The sequence below is a fragment of the Ranitomeya variabilis genome, chromosome 4, assembly GCF_051348905.1.
Source record: "Ranitomeya variabilis isolate aRanVar5 chromosome 4, aRanVar5.hap1, whole genome shotgun sequence".
Taxonomy (NCBI): Eukaryota; Metazoa; Chordata; class Amphibia; order Anura; family Dendrobatidae; genus Ranitomeya; species Ranitomeya variabilis.
In genome coordinates, this window is record NC_135235.1 from 773,171,379 (window position 1) to 773,198,243 (window position 26,865).

Consider the following 26,865-nt stretch of genomic DNA (forward strand, 5'->3'; position numbering starts at 1 on the left):
GGGGTCCCCCACAACAGCCAGCAGCTGTGGCACCCCCCAAAATCCCACCGTGGGGGTCCCCCACAACAGCCAGCAGCGGCGGCACCCCCCAAAATCCCACCACAGGGGTCCCCCACAATAGCAAGCAGTGGCGTCACCCCCCAAAATCCCACCACAGGGGTCCCCCACAATAACCTGTAACAGGTCTCCCCCCCCCCCCCCCCCCACACACAGACAAGTAGGTCGACCACCACAGGGGTCCCGCCAAAAGCGATCAGAAAGTAGCATTTTTTCACCCTGAAACCACTAACCTCCATGGCGTCCACAAGCTATCATGCTGCTTTCCTTTGCCGCCTTGGTAAAAAGAGAACACGCCCCCTCCCGATAGGACATGCCCCCGGAAATGACGTCACATCTAGAAGGAGCCCATACACTCTAGCATTTACCCTTATCGGCTCATCATTGGACTAAAGAAGGCCCCGCCCCTTCCGGTGACATCACCATTTCAAGGAATCACGCCTCCCCCTCAAGAATTAGACTCCAATCTAGACGCTGCCTTTATCCCACCAGAAGCTCCTTCCTCCTCGTGGGTTCCCGGTGTCCGGCTCTGCAGGTGCAGTCCTCGTCATCCTCCATGTGGGGGATTCCTCCTCCTATATCGCCTCCATACTCCGCCCCCTCACTATGGCGCTTATTCATACCTGGGAGTCCTGGCTGTGTCTGTGCAGTGAGTGCGTTTTCCTCTGTCTCCAGACAGTAATGTCCTCCCCTGTGTACCGGCCACTGTAAGAATTCTCCCTTCTTCCCCCACATGGGAATATTCCCCTATTCAACTACAGGGGCCATAAGTCCTTCTATGTGGCCCTAACTAGTATTAGTGGCCCCTGTGTGCCCCCATATATTACTACTGGCCCCCGTGTGCCCCATATATTACTACTGGCCCCCGTGTGCCCCATATATTACTACTGGCCCCTGTGTGCCCCCATATATTACTACTGGCCCCTGTGTGCCCCCCATATATCACTACTGGCCCCTGTGTGCCCCCATATATTATTACTGGCCCCTGTGTGCCTCCATATATTACTACTGGCCCCTGTGTGCCTCCATATATTACTACTGGCCCCTGTGTGCCCCCATATATTACTAATGGCCCCTGTGTGCCACATATATTAATACTGGCCCCCGTGTGCCCCCATATATTACTACTGGCCCCCGTGTGCCCCCATATATTACTACTGGCCCCTGTGTGCCCCCATATATTACTACTGGCCCCTGTGTGCCCCCATATATTACTACTGGCCCCTGTATACCCCCATATATTACTACTGGCCCCTGTGTGCCCCCGTATATTACTACTGGCCCCTGTGTGCCCCCATATATTACTACTGGCCCCTGTGTGCCCCCGTGTATTACACAGGATTCTTATGATGTTACATCGGCTCATCTTCTCATTCAGGTCTCTACAATATCGGATCCTCTCAGTGAAGATCTTCTACAAAAGAGAATTTTCCTGATTTACCCATCACAGATGGATATGGACAGAGACAAGATGGCGGAGAGGATATTACACCTCACCCTAGAGATCCTCTTCCGGATTACTGGAGAGGTGAGAGATTCTGATGACGTCACATTACATCATTCTTATCTATGGGAATAACAGATGGACAGAACTGGAGAGGTGAGGACTCTGGAAATGTCTGTAGTGAGATTTATTAATGTGTCTCTCCATTACCAGGATTACACAGTGGTGAAGAAGACCTCTAGTGATCGCTGTCAGGACCCTGTGTCTGAGGGATGGGGAAGACCCCTGAGCCCAATCACGGGGCCTCCACCTCACCCCCTGATCCATGAGGACATCAATGACCAGAAGATCCTAGAACTCACCTACAAGATGATTGAGCTGCTGACTGGAGAGGTGACAGTGCTGGGAATGCTGGGACATTATACAGTAACACTATGAAGGGATCGGGGGGATGACGGTATCATTGTATGTGTCAGGTTCCTATAAGGTGTCAGGATGTCGCTGTCTATTTCTCCATGGAGGAGTGGGAGTATTTAGAAGGACACAGAGATCTGTACAAGAACGTCATAATGGAGGTTCCCCAGCCCCTCACATCTCCAGGTAATAGACAGGACTAAATACACACGGCCTATAATTATCTGTATGTAAAGAATGAATTCACTCCCTGTATGTGTTTCCTCCAGATCTATCCAGTAAGAGGACAACACCAGAGAGATGTCCCCATCCTCTTCTTCCACAGGACTGTAACCAAGAAGATCCCAATGCTCCTCAGGACCATCAGGTAGATGGAGAGAAGGTGTCAGGAGATCTCCCCTATGATGTGTAGACGTCGGTGAAGGTCTTGTGCTCAGTCTTGTTTTATCCACCAGTATTATATGTTTTATACATGTGTAATGAGAACGGTGGAGATGGCAGGATTAGAGCTGATCATAGATGGGACTTCTCCATCTGTCGGTGACTTTTATAATATTTGTTTCAGGGTGAAGATCTGACCCATAATAATACTACAGAGACATATGTGAGGGGGGATGAGTGGTGTAAAGAGGAGATTCCCACACATGGCTACCCAGGTGAGTAGTAACCACTAAATGCAGAGAGGTCACAGATTCTTCTCATCACCGGCTGTGGCTGCTTTATCGGTGGTGTAGTCCGGCCGTATTACCATGATCACCATTTTGCCTCTAGACTACAACATTCTCCTCCACCCAAAACTGTTCAAATAACTTTGGGCATTGAAAGCCCTTTTCTATAGAACTTACAACCTGGTAGATCCACCTACCCCCTGGGTTTAGGAGCCGCTGTTACCTGCCCAGATCTGTAAACTATAAAGCCAAATGACCGCGTACGTAGAATGTGCTGACAAGATAGAAAATCACTGGAAGAAAAATATGATGATGGGCCTGTAAGAGAAAGCGGAGGGTAATGATGCTGTTGGCTTCTTAGAACCCATTTTTTTTTTCTTTTCTAAGCACGAGCATCTCATTAACTGAAAACTACAAATACAGATTAAACAACAACCACAAGACGGATTTCATCACCAGGTATCAGTGTAATCAGTATAACGGCACCGACCTGACAGTGTCTGTAGTCACTGAGCACAATCCTGCTGACAGGTTCCCTATAAGACATCTCCGCTTTGCACTATTATACACAGTTCTCTATAAATGTGTAATATTTCTTCTTGAAACTCATCTGACAGAAAATATTGGAGCTTCCGATAGTTTAGATTGTGAAGTCACCGAGCCCCGTGCTCTAATTACCCCAGAGAGGTTTCACCACTAGCTCCTCATTTATTACTGATGGAGACTGTTCAGTTTGAGCATTTCAGTAGATGTTATTGTCTATAGTCAGTTTCTGATTACAGTAGTGTCCACAATCCTCTGATTTAACCTCTTCCCGCAGCCAGTTTTGTGTTCTTAATCAGGCCCCATTTTTACAATCTGACGTGTGTCACTTTATGTGGTGATAACTTTGGAATTGTTCACAAAGGATAATAGAAAACAAATGGATCTTACAAATTATCTTTTTAACTTCTCGCAATACCCCACATACGATTGTACACTACTGTCTGGGCACATGGCAGTGTTCAGAAGGGAAGGAGCGCCATGTAGCTGTTTGAATGCAGATCTATCTGGAATAGTTTGCAGACACAATGTATTGGGAACATTGTTCGTGGTCAACTGGCAGCTCAAAAGATCTCCACCATGAACATGCTTGGCACTATCTTCTCTGCTTTCCATATCCCAAGGATTGCCTTGCTCATCACCCTTCACCACCATTACATGGATCTGGACTTACACTGGGACCCCTAGGCTTGGACCATGGTGTTACCTGCTATTCTGTGGTATTTGTTGGCAAGAAGAATAGTCAGGTAGATGGTTCAGAACCAGAAGGACAGAATACAGAATCAGAAGACACAGGAGTAGTCAGTAAACGGGCCACGGTCACAACAGTAAACAAATACACAAGCCGCAAGCTGAGCACAGAGGACTGAACCAGAGGAGAACAACGCTGTTTCTGGCAGATTCCGGCCATGTGCTTTGAGCTTTAGTAGGGTGTGGTACTTTCCAGTTGGCTGAAGTAGGAGCAGATTACTCCAGCTGGACAGCAGGAACAGATCCCAGATGAGATTGGACACAGGATATGCAGAAGCCCTAATATGACTAAATGACAGAAAACCAGAGTCGAAATTCTCAAGTGATTCCATTTTATAAATTAATTCACTGAGGGTTATAATCTATACATATGTGGTCAAAATTGCTGGTACCCCTCGTTTAATGACAGGAAAAACCACAATGGTGACGGAAATAACTTGAATCTGACAAAAATAATAAGAAATAAAAGATCTATGAAAATGAAAAAATGAAAGTCAGACATTGCTTTTCAGCCATGCTTCCACAGAATTAAAAAATAAATAAAACTCATGAAATAGGCCTGGACAGAACTAATGGTACCCCTGGAAATAATGTGACAAAGGGACATGTTAAATCGCAGTGTGTCCACTAAGTAGCATCACGGGTGTCTACAATCTTGGAATCAGTGAGTGGCCTGTATATAGGGCTACAGATACTCACTGTGCTGTTTGGTGACATGGTGTGTATCACACTCAACATGGACCAGAGGAAGCGAAGAAAAGAGTTGTCTCAGGAGATTAGAAAGAAAATTATAGACAAACATGTTAAAGGTAAAAGCTATAAGACCAGGGCCGTATTTAGAGTTTCTGCCGCCCTAGGCACTTTTAGTTCTGCCTCCCCCATTGGTCAGTATGACACTATTGGCAGCGACTTTGGCAAAAATCGCTGATGTGAAAGAAGCCTTTAACAGCAGATCCAGCAGTTTTGCCGCGTAACAGATCAATTACGGCAACACTGCCCTCGGCCTCATTCATTCCCTATGGGACTTGCGGATATGTGCGTCACTTGTGATTGTGCAGCAATCCGGTAAATGTGGTACTTGCAGCAATGGAAAGAAAAACGCTGAAAGCAGTGTTTTTGGGGTTTTTTTTGTTTTTTTTTTGTGTCTCACCGCAAGTGCCGCACATGTCCGCAAGTAGCCATCACTTCCTGTTCCTGCACCGTGCTAGCTCATCTCATCCATCCCTCTCTGACCTAAAACTACACTATAAAGCTTTAGAAGAACAATTTATTGACTGACATATTCCTATGATGATGAGGGCTCCAGGCTACGGCGTAGACTGGGACGGGCAGTCTCCGGGTCTCCATTCTCTCTCTATGAACACCCTCAGTCCCTGCCTCACTGCCTGTGCTGCACTGTGCACAGACCTCCCTCCACCGGACCCGGTAATCACCGCTCGCATTAGCATACCGGAAGAGGCGTATCTAGGGTTTCTGGCACCCGGGGCAAGAATTCATTTTGGTGCCCACACCAGGACATATGAGATTTGCACACTTAGTCATGAACCCACAAGCTCCTCTCCCTAATGCGCTCAATGTTCAGTGAAAAACTGAGAGAAGCAGAAGAGAAGCTCGATGTCACTCGACCACAAGTATGAAAATCGCATATGAGTGAAGTGTCCATGTGACTACTGGAAACTGCAGTGCTGAATCCTGACATCGCAGCTTCTGAATTCTCACAGCTAATGCACCACACACTTTTAGGATTCTCCCTTGCCGGTGGACAGTCATATTAGCACAAGCATGTGATTTGTATACTTCTGGCCACATTCCGACTAGACGTGCCCGACCTCGCTCTGCTCATTTTCATTGACGGAGGCCACATATGTCTAGTCAGCGCATGACTGCATGTAATAAATAATAATAATAATTTTATGTATATAGCGCCAACATATTCCACAGCGCTTTACAACTTATAGAGGGGACTTGTACAGACAATAGACATTACAGCATAACATAAATCACAGTTCAAAACAGATACCAGGAGGAATGAGGGCCCTGCTCGCAAGCTTACAACCTATGAAGAAAAGGGGAGACACGAGAAGTGGATGGTAACAATTGCTTTAGTTATTTGGACCAGCCATAGTGTAAGGCTCTGGTGTTCATGTAAAGCTGCATGAACCAGTTCACTGCCTAAGTATGTAGCAGTACAGACACAGAGGCTATTAACTGCATGAAGTATATGAGAACATGATGCGAGGAACCTGATTATGTTTTTTTTTTCGTTTTTTTTTTTTTTTAAATGGGCCACACAGGGATAGTCAAGTTAATGCTTTGAGGTAGATGGTTTGAGGGAGATTGGTAGGCCAATCTGAACAAATGTGTTTTTAGGGTACGCTTAAAACTGTGGGGATTGGGGATTAATCTTATAAACCTGGGTAGTGCATTCCAAAGAATCGGCGCAGCACATGTAAAGTCTTGGAGACGGGAGTGGGAGGTTCTGATTATTGAGGATGCTAACCTGAGGTCATTAGCGGAGCGGAGGGCACGGGTAGGGTGGTAGACTGAGACCAGAGAGGAGATGTAGGGTGGTGCTGAGCCATGGAGTGCTTTGTGGATGAGGGTAGTAGTTTTGTACTGGATTCTGGAGTGGATGGGTAACCAGTGTAATGACTGGCACAGGGTAGAGGCATCGGTGTAACGGTTGGTGAGGAATATGATCCTGGCTGCAGCATTCAGGACAGATTGGAGGGGGGAGAGTTTGGTAAGAGGGAGGCCGATTAGTAGAGAGTTACAATAGTCCAGACAAGAATGAATAAGTGAAACAGAGTTTTTGCAGAGTCGAAAGTAAGAAAAGGGCGAATTCTAGAAATGTTTTTGAGATGCAGATAAGAAGAGCGAGCCAGTGATCGGATGTGGGGGTGAATGAAAGCTCGGAATCAAGTATGACCCCAAGGTAGCGGGCATGTTGCTTTGGAGTAATGGTGGAACCACACATGGAGATGGCAATGTCAGGCAAAGGTACGTTAGTAGAGGGAGAGAACACGAGGAGTTCAGTTTTTGACAGGTTCAGTTTCAGATAGAGGGAGGACATGATGTTAGAAACAGCAGTAAGACAATCACTGGTGTTTTCTAAAAAGGTCGGCGTCATAACAGGAGAAGAAGTGTATAATTGGGTGTCATCAGCATAGAGATGGTACTGGAGACCAAATCTACTGATTTTGTCCAATGGGGCAGTATACAAAGAGAAGAGGAGGGGGCCTAGGACTGATCCTTGAGGAACCCCAACAGTAAGGGGAAGGTGAGAGGAGGAGGAATCAGCAAAACATACAGTAAATGAGTTGTCAGAGAGATAGGAGGAGAACCAAGAGAGAACGGTGTCCTTGAGGCCGATGGAGCGGAGCATAGTGAGGAGGAGCTGATGATCCACAGTGTCGAATGCTGCAGAGAGATCCAAGAGAATTAGCATGGAGTAGTGACCATTAGATTTAGCTGTTAGTAGGTCATTAGAGACTTTAGTGAGGGCAGTTTCAGTAGAGTGTAAAGAGCGGAAACCAGATTGAAGAGGGTCGAGAAGAGAGTTATCTGAGAGATAGCGGGTAAGATGGGAGTGGACCAGGCGTTCGAGGAGTTTAGAGATGAAGGGAAGATTAGAGACAGGTCTATAATTAGCGGCACAGTTTTGATCGAGGGACGGTTTTTTAAGTAATGGATGTATGATGGTTAAATGAGGATGGAAAAATACCGGAAGTGAGAGAAAGGTTGAATATTTTTGTTAGGTGAGAGGTGACAGCCGGGGAAAGGGACTGGAGGAGATGTGACCGAATGGGGTCACTGGTGCAAGTGGTTGGGCGAGAAGATGCAAGGAGCCTGATTACTTCTTCTGTAACTGGTTCAAAGTTGGAGAGTGAACTAGATGCAGTGGGGGAATGAGGACAGTGCATGGTATGAAGAGATTGGGAGATGATTTCCTGTCGAATGTGGTCAATTTTTTCTTTGAAGTAATTAGCCAGATCGTCAGCGCGGAGATCCTTGGTTGGGGCCTGCACTCTTGGGTTGAGTAGGGAATGGAAAGTGTCAAAGAGACGTTTAGAGTTATTGGACAGCGAGGTGATGAGGGTGTTGAAATAGGTTTGTTTGGAGAGGTGAAGGGCAGAGTTGTATGTTTTTAGCATGAACTTATAATGGATGAAATCTTCGGGTAGATTAGATTTTCTCCACAGACGTTCGGCGCACCTGGAGCGCCGCTGCAGGAAACGTGTTTGCAGCGTGTGCCATGGTTGTCGCCGTCTGTGCCGAGTTGTTCTATGTATAGGAGGTGCAGCTTCATCCAGGGCACTTTGCAGGGTTTCATTGTAATGCTTCAGAGCAGAATCAGGACATGAGATGGAGGAGATTGGGGCCAATGAGGACTGCAAGTTCTTCATAAGTTTCTGGGTGTTAATGGCCTGTATGTTTCTATAAGTGTGGAAAGTGGGGGTGACCTGAGCGGGATGGCAGTTCTTGATAGAGAATGAAAGAAGGTTGTGGTCAGAGAGCTGGAGAGGGGAGTTTGTGAAATCATCCACTGAACAAAGGCGGGAGAAGACCAAGTCGAGGGCGTTTCCATCTTCATGAGTTGGAAAGTTAGTATGCTGCGAGAGGCCGAAAGAGGAGGTTAGAGATAAAAGGTGAGAAGCAGATGGGGAGAGGGGAGAAGCAATGGGGATGTTGAAATCACCCATGATGAGGGTGGGGGTGTCACAGGAGAGAAAGTGTGGAAGCCAGGTGGCAAAGTGATCCAGGAACTGATGAGAGGGGTCGGGAGGATGATACACCACCGCCACTCGCATGGAGAAAGGAATGTAGAGTCTGACAGCATGGACCTCAAACGAAGGGAATACAAGTGAGGGTACTTGGGGGATAACTTGGAAGGTACATTTTAGTGAAAGGAGCAGACCAATGCCTCCACCTGCTCTGTTGTCTGATCTTGGGGTATGAGAAAAGTGTAGTCCACCATATGAGAGAGCAGCAGCGGTGGTGTCTGACTGCTGGATCCAGGTTTCAGTAAGAGCCAGGAGGTTAAGAGAATTAGAAAGGAAGAAGTCATGGATGAAGGAGAGTTTATTACACACAGAGCGAGAATTCCAAAGGGCACAATTGAAAGAGACAGAAGGCATGCAGGGAATATTAATAAGGTTAGAGGAGTTTCTGAGTGCAGCAGTTGGGAGGTTTGACTGGCTATAACATGGGGGGCCGGGGTTTGGAGAGATGTCTCCAGCGACTAGGAGAAGGAGGATAGAAAGCGTGAGCAGATGGTTAAATGATTTGTGAGAGCGTCTCTTGTGTTGGATGGTGGGACTGAATGGATCTGCGCTGTTAAGCAATGTGAACAGAGCATGAGTGCTATACAGAGGAGAGGCAGGGACAGAGGGGCCGATATGGATGGAGTGTAGAGAGTTAATGCAAGGGCGGTGAATGTGAGTGAGTGCGGCAGTCAGGATATAGATTATACAAATACATATGGTGAATATTTGTTCTGTGCCAAATGAACTGGGAATAGATTTAGATTGTCTTACCTGTCTCCTGCCCTGTCTAACTGCCATGTTATAACTGCCAGCACTTAGAAACAGTACTTTGAATGTACACGAATAATAGTGCACGAATGCATCCCCAAAGTATGTCTACATTTATAGAAGGCTAGCTCTTAGATCTCGCTTTTTGTTTTGTTGTTTTCCCTCTCGTTAGCAATTAATCTAACCCAGTTGAGACAGCAGGACACAAATGTACTGAACAGATGAACAAATGTCCAGGTCTACATGGATCATAACCCCCTTTGAAACAGTTATGTGATCTCTCTGCAGGAGGGCAAGCAGAAGTGAGTTAAATATCTATAAACAAAAACAATTGCATAATAAGATGGCTAACAAATATAGATATATGCAGGATTCAATGCCGAAGATAGAATGACTCTGATACCATTCAGGCTGCTTGCTGTCAGGGACTGGAGCAATAGACATGCAGGATATTTCAGTTCAGAGAATGAATGATATGTAAATCGCCAGCACGAGAGAATCCTGACAGTGTGCAGAGCGCACTGTGAGAAGTCACAAGTCTGCAGTCACAAAGAATGACTGCAGACTCATTACAAACCTGGACATCCCCTTTAATGCTCCTAACATACATAAAAACGAGTCAGTATCACAAATAACATTTACATCCATGTACCTTTATAGATGATGTCGCCACTGGAGCCGTTCTCCTTCTTTTCTTCATCTTGTCCAGACCCCATGATGAGTTTTCTCATCCACAGCCGTCTCTGCAGACTTCCATCTTCTCCGCTCTTTTGCAGGAATTCTCCACATGATGCCTAAAGGAAACCTGTCACCCCCCCCCCCCCCCCGGCGCTTGTAACTAAAAGAGCCACCTTGTGCAGCACTAACGCTGAAATAAGCACTTATAAAATGTGCCCCCACATACCCTGGAATCGTCCGGGGGCAGGACTTTCCTTCCTAATTAGACGCAGCACGGCCGTCACTCCGGAGCTGTGGGCGCCGCCTCCTCTTGCTGCATTATCGTCCTCTGCGCCTGCGCTGTAAGTTTTTATTTCCGGGCATGCGCAGTTGCGCTGCCCTTCGTACTTACAGCGCAGGCGCAGAGGACGATAATGCGTCTAATTAGGAAGGAAAGTCCCGCCCCCGGGACGATTTCAGGATATGTGGAGGCACATTTTATATATGTGTTTATTTCAGCGTCTGCAGGCGTTTGTAACTAAAAAGCCACCTTGTCAGAATGCAGCATTAGTGCTGCACAAGGTGGCTCTTTTAGTTACAAACGCCCGAGGGGGGGGTGACAGGTTCCCTTTAACCCCTTAAACCCTGAGGGTGGTTTGCACGTTAATGACCGGGCCACTTTTTACAATTCTGACCACTGTCCGTTTATGAGGTTATAACTCTGGAACACTTCAACGGATCCCAGTGATTCTGACATTGTTTTCTCGTGACATATTGTACTTCATGATAGTGGTAAAATTTCTTTGATATTACTTGCGTTTATTTGTGAAAAAAAAATGGAAATTTGGCGAAAATTTTGAACATTTTGCAATTTTCCAAATTTGCATTTTTATGCCCTTAAATCACAGAGATATGTCACACAAAATACTTCATAGGTAACATTTCCCACATGTCTACTTTACATCAGCACAATTTTGGAACCAACATTTTTTTTTTGTTAGTGAGTTATAAGGGTTAAAAGTTGACCAGAAATTTCTCATTTTTACAACACCATTTTTTTAGGGACCACATCACATTTGAAGTCATTTTGAGGGATCTATATGACAGAAAATAACCAAGTGTGACACCATTCTAAAAACTGCACCCCTCAAGGTGCTCAAAACCACATTCAAGAAGTTTATTAACTTTTCAGGTGTTTCACAGTAATTTTTGGAATGTTTAAATAAAAATGAACATTTAATTTTTTTTTCACTAAAAATTTACTTCAGCTCCAATTTGTTTTATTTTACCAAGGGTAACAGGAGAAAATGGACCCCAAAATTATGTGGGGTAAACCACTGTTTGGGCGCATGGCAGAGCTCGGAAGGGAAGGAGCGCAGTTTGACTTTTCAATGCAAAATTGGCTGGAATTAAGATGGGACGCCAACTGTAAATGTAATCCAAACCCTAGCCCTAACCCTAATGGGAAAATGGAAATAAATACAATTTTTTTTATTTTTCCCTAACTAAGGGGGTGATGAAGGGGTGTTTGATTCACTTTTATAGCGGGTTTTTTAGCGGATTTTTATGATTGGCAGCCGTCACACACTAAAAGACACTTTTTATTGCAAAAAATGTATTTTGCGTTACCAGATTTTGAGTGCTATAATTTTTCCATATTTTGGTCCACAGAGTCATGTGAGGTCTTGTTTTTTGCGGGACGAGTTGAAGTTTTTATTGGTAACATTTTCGGGCACATGACAATTTTTGATCGCTTTTTATTCCGATTTTTGTGAGGTAGAATGACCAAAAACCAGCTATTCATGAATTTCTTTTTTGGGGGGGCGTTTATACCGTTCCGCGTTTGGTAAAATGGATAAAGCAGTTTTATTCTTCGGGTCAGTACGATTACAGCGATACCTCATTTATATCTTTTTTTTATGTTTTGTCGCTTTTATACGATATAAACTATTTTATAGAAAAAATAATTATTTTTGCATCGCTTTATTCTCAGGACTATAACTTTTTTATTTTTTCACTGATGACGCTGTATGGCGGCTCGTTTTTTTGAGGGACAAGATGACGTTTTCAGCGGTACCATGGTTATTTATATCCGTCTTTTTGATCGCGTGCTATTCCACTTTTTGTTCGGCGGTATGATAACGTTGTAGTGCATGTAAATAATGAAGAAAAGCGGCAGCACTCACCAACCTTCTGTGCAGATCACTTTATTGTACCGATATCTTCACGGCACGGGGTGTATGTACAAGGTAATGTGGCAGCTGAACGACGGCCGTTTCGCGCCTGTCCGGTGCTTCAACGGGTTCCAAACGGGTTTTGTTTCTCCTAATGGGTATGATAATAAAGTGTTGTTTTTTGCCTCGTTTTTTTTTTTTTTTTTTTTTACAGTGATCACTGAAGGGGTTAACTAGTGGGATGGTTTTATTGGTCAGGTTGTTACGGACGCGACGATACTAAATATGTGTACTTTTATTGTTTGTTTTTTTTCTTTAGATAAAGGAATGTATTTATTGGAACATTATTTTTTTAATTATTATTTATTTAGGAATTTTTTTTTTTTCTTTTTACACATGTAAATATATATATATACAGTGGGGCAAAAAAGTATTTAGTCAGTCAGCAATAGTGCAAGTTCCACCACTTAAAAAGATGAGAGGCGTCTGTAATTTACATCATAGGTAGACCTCAACTATGGGAGACAAACTGAGAAAAAAAAATCCAGAAAATCACATTGTCTGTTTTTTTATCGTTTTATTTGCATTTTATGGTGGAAAATAAGTATTTGGTCAGAAACAAACAATCAAGATTTCTGGCTCTCACAGACCTGTAACTTCTTCTTTAAGAGTCTCCTCTTTCCTCCACTCATTACCTGTAGTAATGGCACCTGTTTAAACTTGTTATCAGTATAAAAAGACACCTGTGCACACCCTCAAACAGTCTGACTCCAAACTCCACTATGGTGAAGACCAAAGAGCTGTCAAAGGACACCAGAAACAAAATTGTAGCCCTGCACCAGGCTGGGAAGACTGAATCTGCAATAGCCAACCAGCTTGGAGTGAAGAAATCAACAATGGGAGCAATGATTAGAAAATGGAAGACATACAAGACCACTGATAATCTCCCTCGATCTGGGGCTCCACGCAAAATCCCACCCCGTGGGGTCAGAATGATCACAAGAACGGTGAGCAAAAATCCCAGAACCACGCGGGGGGACCTAGTGAATGAACTGCAGAGAGCTGGGACCAATGTAACAAGGCCTACCATAAGTAACACACTACGCCACCATGGACCCAGATCCTGCAGTGCCAGACGTGTCCCACTGCTTAAGCCAGTACATGTCCGGGCCCGTCTGAAGTTTGCTAGAGAGCATTTGGATGATCCAGAGGAGTTTTGGGAGAATATCCTATGGTCTGATGAAACCAAACTGGAACTGTTTGGTAGAAACACAACTTGTCGTGTTTGGAGGAAAAAGAATACTGAGTTGCATCCATCAAACACCATACCTACTGTAAAGCATGGTGGTGGAAACATCATGCTTTGGGGCTGTTTCTCTGCAAAGGGGCCAGGACGACTGATCCGGGTACATGAAAGAATGAATGGGGCTATGTATCGTGAGATTTTGAGTGCAAACCTCCTTCCATCAGCAAGGACATTGAAGATGAAACGTGGCTGGGTCTTTCAACATGACAATGATCCAAAGCACACCGCCAGGGCAATGAAGGAGTGGCTTCGTAAGAAGCATTTCAAGGTCCTGGAGTGGCCTAGCCAGTCTCCAGATCTCAACCCTATAGAAAACCTTTGGAGGGAGTTGAAAGTCCGTGTTGCCAAGCGAAAAGCCAAAAACATCACTGCTCTAGAGGAGATCTGCATGGAGGAATGGGCCAACATACCAACAACAGTGTGTGGCAACCTTGTGAAGACTTACAGAAAACGTTTGACCTCTGTCATTGCCAACAAAGGATATATTACAAAGTATTGAGATGAAATTTTGTTTCTGACCAAATACTTATTTTCCACCATAAAATGCAAATAAAATGATAAAAAAACAGACAATGTGATTTTCTGGATTTTTGTTTCTCAGTTTGTCTCCCATAGTTGAGGTCTACCTATGATGTAAATTACAGACGCCTCTCATCTTTTTAAGTGGTGGAACTTGCACTATTGCTGACTGACTAAATACTTTTTTGCCCCACTGTATATATACAGTTAGGTCCATATATATTTGGACAGAGATTACATTTTTCTAATTTTGGTTATAGACATTTCCACAATGAATTTTAAACAAAACAATTCAGATGCAGTTGAAGTTCAGACTTTTAGCTTTCATTTGAGGGTATCCACATTAAAATTGGATGAAGGGTTTAGGAGTTTCAGCTCCTTAACATGTGCCACCCTGTTTTTAAAGGGACCAAAAGTAATTGGACAATTGACTCCAAGGCTATTTCATGGACAGGTGTGGGCAATCCCTTCATTATGTCATTCTCAAATAAGCACATAAAAGGCCTAGAGTTGATTTGAGATGTGGTGCTTGCATTTGGAAGGTTTTGCTGTGAAGTAAACATTCGGTCAAAGGAGCTCTCCATGCAGGTGAAACAAGCCATCCTTAAGCTACGAAAACAGAAAAAACCCATCCGAGAAATTGCTACAATATTAGGAGTGGCAAAATCAACAGTTTGGTACATCCTGAGAAAGAAAGCACTGGTGAACTCATCAATGCAAAAAGACCTGAGCGCCCACGGAAGACAACAGTGGTGGATGATCGCAGAATAATCTCCATGGTGAAGAGAAACTTCTTCACAACAGCCAACCAAGTGAACAACACTCTCCAGGAGGTAGGCGTATCAATATCCAAATCTACCATAAAGAGAAAACTGCATGAAAGTAAATGCAGAGGGTTCACTGCACGGTGCAAGCCACTCATAAGCATCAAGAATAAAACGGCTAGATTGGACTTTGCTAAAAAACATCTAAAAAAGCCAGCACAGTTCTGGAAGAACATTCTTTGGACAGATGAAACCAAGGTCAACCTCTACCAGAATGATGGAAAGAGAAAAGTATGGCGAAGGCGTGGTCCAGCTCATGATCCAAAGGATACCACATCATCTGTAAAACATGGCGGAGGCAGTGTGATGGCTTGGGCATGCATGGCTGCCAGTGGCACTGGGTCACTAGTGTTTATTGATGATGTGACACAGGACAGAAGCAGCCGAATGAATTCTGAGGTATTCAGAGACATACTGTGTGCTCAGATCCAGCCAAATGCAGCAAAACTGATTGGTCGTCATTTCATACTACAGATGGACAATGACCCAAAACATAAAGCCAAAGCAACCCAGGAGTTTATTAAAGCAAAGAAGTGGAATATTCTTGAATGGCCAAGTCAGTCACCTGATCTCAACCCAATTGAGCAGCATTTCACTTGTTAAAGACTAAACTTCAGACAGAAAGGCCCACAAACAAACAGCAACTGAAAACCACCGCAGTGAAGGCCTGGCCGAGCATCAAAAAGGAGGAAACACAGAGTCTGGTGATGTCCATGAGTTCAAGACTTCAGGCAGTCATTGCCAACAAAGGGTTTTCAACCAAGTACTAGGAATGAACATTTTATTTAAAATTATTTAATCTGTCCAATTACTTTTGGTCCCTTTAAAAACAGGGAGGCACATATTAAGGAGTTGAAACTCCTAAACCCTTCATCCAATTTTAATGTGGATACCCTCAAATGAAAGCTGAAAGTCTGAACTTCAACTGCATCTGAATTGTTTTGTTTAAAATTCATTGTGGTAATGTTTATAACCAAAATTAGAAAAATGTCTGTGTCCAAATATATATGGACCTAACTGTATATATATATATATATATATATATATATATATATATATATATATATATATATTTTTTTTACTTTGCGCCAGGGGGGGACATCACTGTAAAGTGTCAGATCGCTGATCTGACACTTTGCTGTACACTGTGTCAGATCAGCGATCTGACATGCACAGCAGGGAGGCTTCCCGGCGCCTGCTCTGAGCAGGCGCTGTGAAGCCACCTCCCTGAAGGAACCGGATGCCGTGGTCATTTTGGATCCGGGGCCTGCAGGGAAAGGAAGGTAGGAAACCCTCGGAGCAACGCGATCACATCACGTTGCTCCGAGGGTCTCAGGGAAGCCCGCAGGGAGCCCCCTCCCGGCCCGATGCTTCCTTATACCACAGGAACACTGCGATCATGTTTGATCGCAGTGTGCCGGGGGTTAATGTGCCAGGAGCGGTCCGTGACTGCTCCTGGCACATAGTGCCGCAATCGGCCGTGCTCCCCCGTGAGCGCAGCTGATCGCGCTGGACGTACTATCCCGTCACTGGGAATTAAGTCCCAGGATAGTATGTCCAATGGGATTAAGGGGTAAAAGATACAAGTGTCATTATAATGTTCATGAATAAAAAATTGCCCCTCACTATATTGTCTGTACAAAATATGACCCCCACACTGTCCCTCTTATGGTACATGTTCTTCACACTGACCTCTCCTTTCCATACTGGCCCCCTCTTCACACTGTCTTCTCACACTGAGTCCCCCCCCAATTGGGCCCAGCAGTGGCGTAACTACAAAGTTATGGGCCCCGGTGCAAACTTCCAAATGGGCCCCCCCCCGCCATAAAATTCAATGTAACCCCCATAGAATACAATGCAGCCCCCCTCATAGTATAATGCAGCCCCTCCATACAGGGGCAGTGAGAAAGACACGAGCAAATGGTGACGAGGGGGCTGGGGAGAGGGCACAAGGGGGCAAGGAAGACAGGCACAAGGGGACACATGGGGGCTAGGAGGCAGGGGAGAAGGTTACAAGGGGACTAGTGGGCAAGGGAGACTGACACAAGGGGACAATGGAGACTGACACAAGGGGCACACAGGGACAAGTGAGCAAGGGAGACTGACACAAAGGGCACACGGGGACTAGTGGACAAGGGAGACTGGCACACGGGGACACCGGGACTAGTGGGCAAGGGAGACTGACACACGGGGAATAGTGGGCAAGGGAGACTGATACAAGGGGACTAGTGGGCAATGGAGACTGATACAAGGGGACTAGTGGGCAATGGAGACTGACACACGGGGACAAGGGACAAGCACAAGGGGACAAGGGAGACAGGCACAAGGGGACACACAGGGACAAGTGGGCAAGAGACTGACACAAGGGGACAAGGGATACAAGCACAAGGGGACACACAGGGACAAGTGGGAAAGGGAGACTGACACACAGGGACTAGTGGGCGAAGGAGACTGACACAAGCACAAGGGGACAAAGGAGACCGACATAAGCACAAGGGGACATAGGAGTCAGGCACATGGGGACACACATGGACTAATGGGCAAGGGAGACTGGCACTTGGGGACACAAGCAAAAGGGAGGCAGGCTCAAGGGGACACATGGCCCCCTGACCTGCCAGAGCCGCTTGCAGCTGCGACAGTGGTAGTTACGCCGCTGCCTCACACACACACATACTACAGATATCACACACACACTACAGATATCACACACACACACATCAGTTATCACACACACACTACAGATATCACACACACACACACACATACTACAGATATCACACACACACTACAGATATCACACACACACACACACACACACACATCATACTACAGATATCACACACACATCATACTACAGATATCACACACACACATACTACAGTTATCACACACACACTACAGATATCACACACGCACTACAGATATCACACACACACACACATACTACAGATATCACACACACACATCATACTACAGATATCACACACACACATACTACAGATATCACACACACACACACACACACCAGAGATACCAGCTCATATACACAACTCACAATCTCCTCTCTGGTACAGGGGTGGCTGATGTAAACCGGCTGCAGCTCCTCAGCTTCTTCTGACTAAAGCGGCTCTGTCTCGCACCTCCCCCCTGCTCTCGCCTTCTGTCCCGGGGTTATTTTGGCTTTCTCTTAAATACGATCTCATTCAGACGTACATGAGATGTATGAGGGGGGAAAAATACAGACTGAGAAGCTGTCTCATCGTGATGACTGGAGCTGCTTCCTGTTTCTCACGTGCCCCGGCTGCCCCCTTCCCCTAGATACGCCTCGGACTGTTGCCGTGCAGGAGGAATCTCCTGCACTGCAACATGGTGTTGGGTGCCAGCACAGCCCGCACAGTGGTCTATCCAGCACTGCCCGCACAGTTGTCTATCCAGCACAGCCCGCACAGTGGTCTATCCAGCACAGCCCGCACAGTGGTCTATCCAGCACAGCCCGCACAGTGGTCTATCCAGCACAGCCCGCACAGTGGTCTATCCAGCACAGCCCGCACAGTGGTCTATCCAGCACAGCCCGCACAGTGGTCTATCCAGCACAGCCCGCACAGTGGTCTTTCCAGCACAGCCCGCACAGTGGTCTATCCAGCACAGCCCGCACAGTGGTCTATCCAGCACAGCCCGCACAGTGGTCTATCCAGCACAGCCCGCACAGTGGTCTATCCAGCACAGCCCGCACAGTGGTCTATCCAGCACAGCCCGCACAGTGGTCTATCCAGCACAGCCCGCACAGTGGTCTATCCAGCACAGCCCGCACAGTGGTCTATCCAGCACAGCCCGCACAGTGGTCTATCCAGCACAGCCCGCACAGTGGTCTATCCAGCACAGCCCGCACAGTGGTCTATCCAGCACAGCCCGCACAGTGGTCTATCCAGCACAGCCCGCACAGTGGTCTATCCAGCACAGCCCGCACAGTGGTCTATCCAGCACAGCCCGCACAGTGGTCTATCCAGCACAGCCCGCACAGTGGTCTATCCAGCACAGCCCGCACAGTGGTCTATCCAGCACAGCCCGCACAGTGGTCTATCCAGCACAGCCCGCACAGTGGTCTATCCAGCACAGCCCGCACAGTGGTCTATCCAGCACAGCCCGCACAGTGGTCTATCCAGCACAGCCCGCACAGTGGTCTATCCAGCACAGCCCGCACAGTGGTCTATCCAGCACAGCCCGCACAGTGGTCTTTCCAGCACAGCCCGCACAGTGGTCTATCCAGCACAGCCCGCACAGTGGTCTATCCAGCACAGCCCGCACAGTGGTCTATCCAGCACAGCCCGCACAGTGGTCTATCCAGCACAGCCCGCACAGTGGTCTATCCAGCACAGCCCGTACAGTGGTCTATCCAGCACAGCCCGCACAGTGGTCTATCCAGCACAGCCCGCACAGTGGTCTATCCAGCACAGCCCGCACAGTGGTCTATCCAGCACAGCCCGCACAGTGGTCTATCCAGCACAGCCCGCACAGTGGTCTATCCAGCACAGCCCGCACAGTGGTCTATCCAGCACAGCCCGCACAGTGGTCTATCCAGCACAGCCCGCACAGTGGTCTACCCAGCACAGCCCGCACAGTGGTCTATCCAGCACAGCCCGCACAGTGGTCTATCCAGCACAGCCCGCACAGTGGTCTTTCCAGCACAGCCCGCACAGTGGTCTATCCAGCACAGCCCGCACAGTGGTCTATCCAGCACAGCCCGCACAGTGGTCTATCCAGCACAGCCCGCACAGTGGTCTATCCAGCACAGCCCGCACAGTGGTCTATCCAGCACAGCCCGCACAGTGGTCTTTCCAGCACAGCCCGCACAGTGGTCTATCCAGCACAGCCCGCACAGTGGTCTATCCAGCACAGCCCGCACAGTGGTCTATCCAGCACAGCCCGCACAGTGGTCTATCCAGCACAGCCCGCACAGTGGTCTATCCAGCACAGCCCGCACAGTGGTCTATCCAGCACAGCCCGCACAGTGGTCTATCCAGCACAGCCCGCACAGTGGTCTATCCAGCACAGCCCCCACAGTGGTCTATCCAGCACAGCCCCCACAGTGGTATATCCAGCACAGCCCGCATCTCTCGCCCCCCCCCCCCCGAGAATGCCCCCACAGTCCAGTAAAAACAACAAAAAACACTCTCCATACCTTTCCTCTTGCCAGCGTTGCTTCCTGCTCCGGTCTCAGGCTCGGCTGCAGTCTGCCCGGGACACAGCAGGTGCGCGATGATATGATGTCATCGTGCCCCTGCAGTGTCAGAGGCAGAGCGGGGAATGATGGGAGAGGGAGCGTCTGTAGACGCTCTCTCCTCAGTCATTGCATTCAACTGTACTGGCATCATAGACGCCGGTATAGTTGAATGCGACGGCAGGGGGGGTGAGTCGGCGGCGGCGGGGGGAGGCGGATCGAGCGGCCCATGACTGGCACCGGCTCTTCTGGCATTTGCCAGAAGTGCCCGATGGCCAGTCCGGCCCTGCTCTGACCTGTCGGCCCCTGGCCCCTGACCTGCCGGGCCCGGTGGCAATGGCGACCGCTGCAACCGCGGTAGTTACGCCCCTGTCCATACTGTACAATGGCCACACATAGTGCTCCATACTGTACAATGGCCACACATAGTGCTCTATACTGTACAATGGCCACACATGATATTGCCTACAGTATAATGGCCACACATAGTTACTCCTACACATGCGGCTCCCCTCCGTACACCTCGTACACACCCGGCTCCGCTCCGTACCCCTTGCACACATGGCTCCACTCCGTATACCTCGTACACACATGGCTCCGCTCCGTACACCTCGTACACACGGCTATGCTCCGTACACCTCGTACACACACGGCTACGCTCCGTACACCTCATACACACGCGGCTCCGGTCCGTACACATCGTACACACCCGGCTCCGCTCCATATACCTCATACACACGCGGCTCCGGTCCGTACACATCGTACACACCCGGCTCCGCTCCATATACCTCATACACACACGGCTCCGCTCCGTACATCTCATACACACCCAGCTCCGCTCCGTACACCTCATACATACGCGGCTCTGGTCCCTACACCTCGTACACACCCGGCTCCTCACCATACACCTCATACACACACACGGCTCCGCTCCGTACACCTCATACACACCCAGCTCCGCTCCATACACCGCATACACACCCAGCTCCGCTCCTTACACCTCATACACACCCAGCTCCGCTCCGTACACCTCGTACACACCCAGCTCCGCTCCGTACACCTCATACACACACGGCTCCGCTCCGTACACCTCATACACACACGGCTCCGCTCCGTACACCTCGTACACACCCAGCTCTGCTCCGTACACCTCATACACACACGGCTCCGCTCCGTACACCTCATACACACACGGCTCCGCTCCGTAAACCTTGTACACACCCAGCTCCGCTCCGTACACCTCGTACACACCCAGCTCCGCTCCGTACACCTCATACACACACGGCTCCGCTCCGTAAACCTCGTACACACCCAGCTCTGCTCCGTACACCTCGTACACACCCGGCTCCGCTCCATACACCTCATACACACCCAGCTCCGCTCCGTACACCTCATACACACACGGCTCCGCTCCGTACACCTCGTACACATCCAGCTCTGCTCCGTACACCTCATACACACCCAGCTCCGCTCCGTACACCTCGTACACACCCAGCTCCGCTCCGTACACCTCATACACACACGGCTCCGCTCCGTACACCTCGTACACACCCAGCTCTGCTCTGTACACCTCGTACACACACGGCTCCGCCTTGTACACCTAATACACACACGGCTCCGCTCTGTACACCTCGTACACACCCAGCTCTGCTCTGTACACCTCGTACACACACGGCTCCGCCTTGTACACCTCATACACACACGGCTCCGCTCCGTACACCTTGTACACACCCAGCTCTGCTCTGTACACCTCGTACACACACGGCTCCGCCTTGTACACCTAATACACACACGGCTCCGCTCTGTACACCTCATACACACACTGCTCTGCTACATCCACACAAACCCCTCCTGACCTCACACAAAAGCTTACCCTCCTCCAGCACGATGACAACCAGCACTGCACTACAGTCCTGCACTACACGGAAGCCCTTGACCATGTGACTCCAACTCCTCCCCTCCTGTGACCTCATCACAGGTCCTGTGCGCACAGAGCAGCTGCAGCCATAGTTGTGGTGTGCGGCTCTCTGCGGTGGAGGGGCTCTGCTGAGGGACAAGTGCAGTCCCACCCGTGATCGCGCATGCACTGAGAGCCTGCACGTGCACCAGGGCCTGTAAAGAAGATTTTTTTAAAGGGCCGGCGGCCCATTTTGTAGCTCAGAGTTCTTAGGGGCCCGCCCAGTCTGCTGGACTGGGCGGGCCCCTAAGCACTGCGGGCCCCGTCGCAATTGCGACCCCTGCGACCGCGGTAGTTACGCCCCTGGGGCCCAGTATTTATACTGTACTCTCTCATCACACTCCCCCCTCCTTGGTATACTGTCCCCTCCTGGCTGTGCCCTTACACTGTCCCCCCCATGCTACGAACCCACTACTCAGTTTCTATTCTGTGCCCACTCACTTTTCTCCCCCATATGGTCTCCTCACACTATTCCCCTCCCTCCTCATACTGTCTCCTCTCACATCCCTCCTGTTCACCATACTGTCTCCTCATATATTTACCCCCTGACTTTCTATGCTGCCTGCTCACCTGACTCAACATTGTGTCTGCACACATCCCATCACCCTCGCTCCCCGTACTGTCTACATACATTTTTCACATCGCTACTCATACTGTGTCCACATACATCCCCCGTTCGCTCCCCATACTGTCTGCACCCATCCCCCATACTGTTTCCTCATATATGCCCCCCATTCCCCTGTACTGTTTCCCCATCTCCCCCTTTGCTCTTCATTTTGTCCTCAAATCTTCCCCACACATGAAATCTCCCCACTACAAATTTCCCCACACACAATAAATAACCCCATCCCCACTCCAAATCTCTCCACACATTAAGCATCCCCATCCCCACTCCAATTCTCCCCACACATAATAAATCTCCCTATCTGATCACACCGTTCAGGTCGCTCTGACCCGGCAGTCAGAGCCTCAATTGTAGTCACTTCTGTAAGATGCGAGTACTATTGATCCCTGGGCAGGGCGGACACTGACAGCTTGGGGCCCCTGTGCAAGAACTGTGTCTGGACCCCCATCCTTTTATGGCAACAAAGAGATAGATAGATAGATTTATATATATATACTAGACTGTGGCCCGATTCTAATGCATCGGGTATTCTAGAATATGCATGTCCCCGTAGTATATGGACAATGATGATTCCAGAATTCGCGGCAGACTGTGCCCGTCGCTGATTGGTCGAGGCAACCTTTATGACATCATCGTCGCCATGGCAACCATTATGACATCTACGTCGATACTGTGCCCGTCACTGATTGGTCAAGGCCTGGCGGCCTTGACCAATCAGAGACGCGGGATTTCCAGGACAGACAGACAGAAAAACCCTTAGACAATTATATATATATACACTAGCTGAAGAGCCCGGCGTTGCCTGGGCATAGTAAATATCTGTGGTTAGTTATAGCACCTCACTTCTCTTATTTCCCCCTCACTCCTCTCATTCCCCCATGACTCCTCTCATCTGTCATTTTCCGATCACTCCACTATTTTCCCTCACTCCTCTCATTTTGCACTCGCACCTTTTCATTTTCACCTCACACCCCTCATTTTCACCTGACACCTCGCATTTTCCCCTCAGTATATACATGTTTGTCATCTCCCTTATATATAGTATACACCTGTATGTCATCTCCTGTATATAGTATACACCTGTATGTCATCTCCTGTATATAGTATATACCTGTATGTCATCTCCCCTGTAAATAGTATATACCTGTATGTCATCTCTTCTGTATATACTATATACCTGTATGTCCTCTCCTCCTCCAGTATATTGTATATACCTGTATCATCTCCTCCTGTATATAGTATATACCTGTATGTCATCTCTTCTGTATATACTATATACCTGTATGTCATCTCCTCCTATATATAGTATATACCTGTATGTCATCTCCCCTGTATATAGTATATACCTGCTGTATGTCATCTCCTCCTCTATATACCTGTGTCATCTCCTCTTTTATATAGTATATACCTGTATGTCATCTCCTGTATATACGTGTGTCATCTCCTCCTGTATATAGTATATACCTGTGTCATCTCCTCCTGTATATAGTATATACCTGTATGTCATCTCCTCCTGTATATAGTATATACCTGTATGTCATCTGCTCCTGTATATAGTATATACCTGTGTGTCCTCTCCCCTGTATATAGTATATACCTGTATGTCATCTCCTCCTGTATATAGTATATACCTGTATGTCATCTGCTCCTGTATATAGTATATACCTGTGTGTCCTCTCCCCTGTATATAGTATATACCTGTATGTCATCTCCTCCTGTATATAGTATATACCTGTATGTCATCTGCTCCTGTATATAGTATATATGTCATCTCCTCCTGTGTATAGTATATACCTGTCATCTCCTGCTGTATATAGTATATACCTGTGTCATCTCCCCTGTATATAGTATGTACCTGTATGTCATCTCCTCCTGTATATAGTATATACCTGTGTCATCTCCTCCTGTATATAGTATATACCTGTATGTCATCTCCTCCTGTATATAGTATATACCTGTATGTCATCTGCTCCTGTATATAGTATATACGTGTGTCCTCTCCCCTGTATATAGTATATACCTGTATGTCATCTCCTCCTGTATATAGTATATACCTGTATGTCATCTCCTCCTGTATATAGTATATACCTGTATGTCATCTGCTCCTGTATATAGTATATACCTGTGTGTCCTCTCCCCTGTATATAGTATATACCTGTATGTCATCTCCTCCTGTATATAGTATATACCTGTATGTCCTCTGCTCCTGTATATAGTATATACCTGTGTGTCCTCTCCCCTGTATATAGTATATACCTGTATGTCATCTCCTCCTGTATATAGTATATACCTGTATGTCATCTGCTCCTGTATATAGTATATACCTGTCATCTCCTCCTGTATATAGTATATACATGTGTCATCTGTTCCTGTATATAGTATATACCTGTGTCATCTCCCCTGTATATAGTATATACCTGTGTCATCTTCTGTATATAGTATGTACCTGTGTCATTTCCTCCTGTATATAGTATATACCTGTGTCATCTCCTCCTGTATATAGTATATACCTGTGTCATCTCCCCTGTATATAGTATACACCTGTGTCATCTGCCCTGTATATTGTATATACTTGTGTCATCTCCCCTGTATATAGTATACAGTATATCTGTATGTCATCTCCTCCTGTATATAGTATATACCTGTGTGTCATCTCCTGTATATAGTATATATCTGTATGTCATCTCCTCCTGTATTAGACCTCATTCACACGTTATTTGGTCAGTATTTTTACCTCAGTATTTGTAAGCTAAATTGGCAGCCTGATAAATCCCCAGCCAACAGGAAGCCCTCCCCCCTGGCAGAATATATTAGCTCATACATACACATAATAGACAGGTCATGTGACTGACAGCTGCCGGATTTCCTATATGGTACATTTGTTGCTCTTGTAGTTTGTCTGCTTATTAATCAGATTTTTATTTTTGAAGAATAATACCAGACTTGTGTGTTTTTTAGGGCGAGTTTCATGTGTCAATTTGTGTGTGTTGAGTTGCGAGTGGCTACATGCATGTAGCAACATGCGTACATACATGCTTGTAGCAACTTTTTGTGTGTCGAGTTGCATGTGACAGGTTAGTGTAGCAAGTTGTGTGCAGCAAGTTTTGCGCATCATGGCGAGTTTTGCGCGTGGCGAGTTTTATGTGTGGTGCGTTTTGAGTGTGCAAGTTTTGTGTGAGGCAACTTTTGCATGTGTTGCAACTTTTGTGCATGTGGCAATTTTTCTGCGTGTGCAAGTTTTGCGTGTGGTGAGTTTTCCATGAGGTGAGTTTTGCATGTGGCGAGTTTTGCGTGAGCCTAGTTTTGCATGTGGCGAGCTTTGTGCGTGGCGAGTTTTGTGTTTCGACTTTAATGCGGCGAGGTTGGTGCATGTGTGGTGAAATGTGTGCTGAGGGTAATATGTGTTCAAGCACATGGTAGTGTGTGGCGCACTTTGTGTGTGTTCATATCCCTGTGTGTGGTGAGTATCCCATGTCGGGGCCCCACCTTAGCAACTGTACGGTATATACTCTTTGGCGCCATCGCTCTCACTCTTTACGTCCCCCTTGTTCACATCTGGCAGCTGTCAATTTGCCTCCAACACTTTTCCCCCATTATGTAGATAGGGGCAAAATTGTTTGGTGAATTGGAACGCGCGGGGTTAAAATTACGCCTCACAACATAGCCTATGACGCTCTCAGGGTCCAGACGTGTGACTGTGCAATATTTTGTGGCTGTAGCTGCGACAGTGCAGATGCCAAACCCGGACACGGCTTTCCTGTCCCATCTTGTATGCATGGCTCCCCCCTCCCATCCTTGTATGCATGGCTCCCCTGTCCCAGTTTGTATGCATGGCTCCCCCCTCCCATCCTTGTATGCATGGCACCCTGTCCCATCCTTGACCCCAGACTTAAAGAAAAAAAAATCTTGCTCAAGTGGCGCCCTAGGCACGTGCCTAGCGGCAAATATGGCCCTGTTTAAGACCATCTCCAAGCAGCTTGATGTTCCTGTGACTACAGTTGCACATTTTCAGAAATGTAAGATCCATGGGGCTGTAGCCAACCTCCCTGACAAATCCGAGAATGGATAATACGAATGGTAACAAAAGAGCCCAGAAAAACTTCTAAACAGATTAAAGGTGAACTTCACGCTCCAGGAACATCAGTGTCAGATCGCACCATCCGTCGTATGAGCCA

At 47.2% G+C, this 26,865-nt stretch overlaps 1 protein-coding gene across 2 annotated transcripts in view; it reads left to right on the forward strand.

Annotated features, from left to right (window-relative positions):
• LOC143766951 (uncharacterized) overlaps nt 1-26,865 on the forward strand; it is a 77,073-nt gene that overhangs the window by 11,223 nt on the left and 38,985 nt on the right. For both annotated transcript variants that reach the window (XM_077254968.1, XM_077254970.1), the window contains exons 2-6: nt 1,436-1,585; nt 1,715-1,894; nt 1,978-2,101; nt 2,185-2,282; nt 2,481-2,571. In XM_077254968.1, the coding sequence (XP_077111083.1) occupies nt 1,508-1,585; nt 1,715-1,894; nt 1,978-2,101; nt 2,185-2,282; nt 2,481-2,571 (571 nt within the window). In that variant the 5' untranslated portion in view covers nt 1,436-1,507. The remainder of the gene's footprint in view (nt 1-1,435; nt 1,586-1,714; nt 1,895-1,977; nt 2,102-2,184; nt 2,283-2,480; nt 2,572-26,865) is intronic.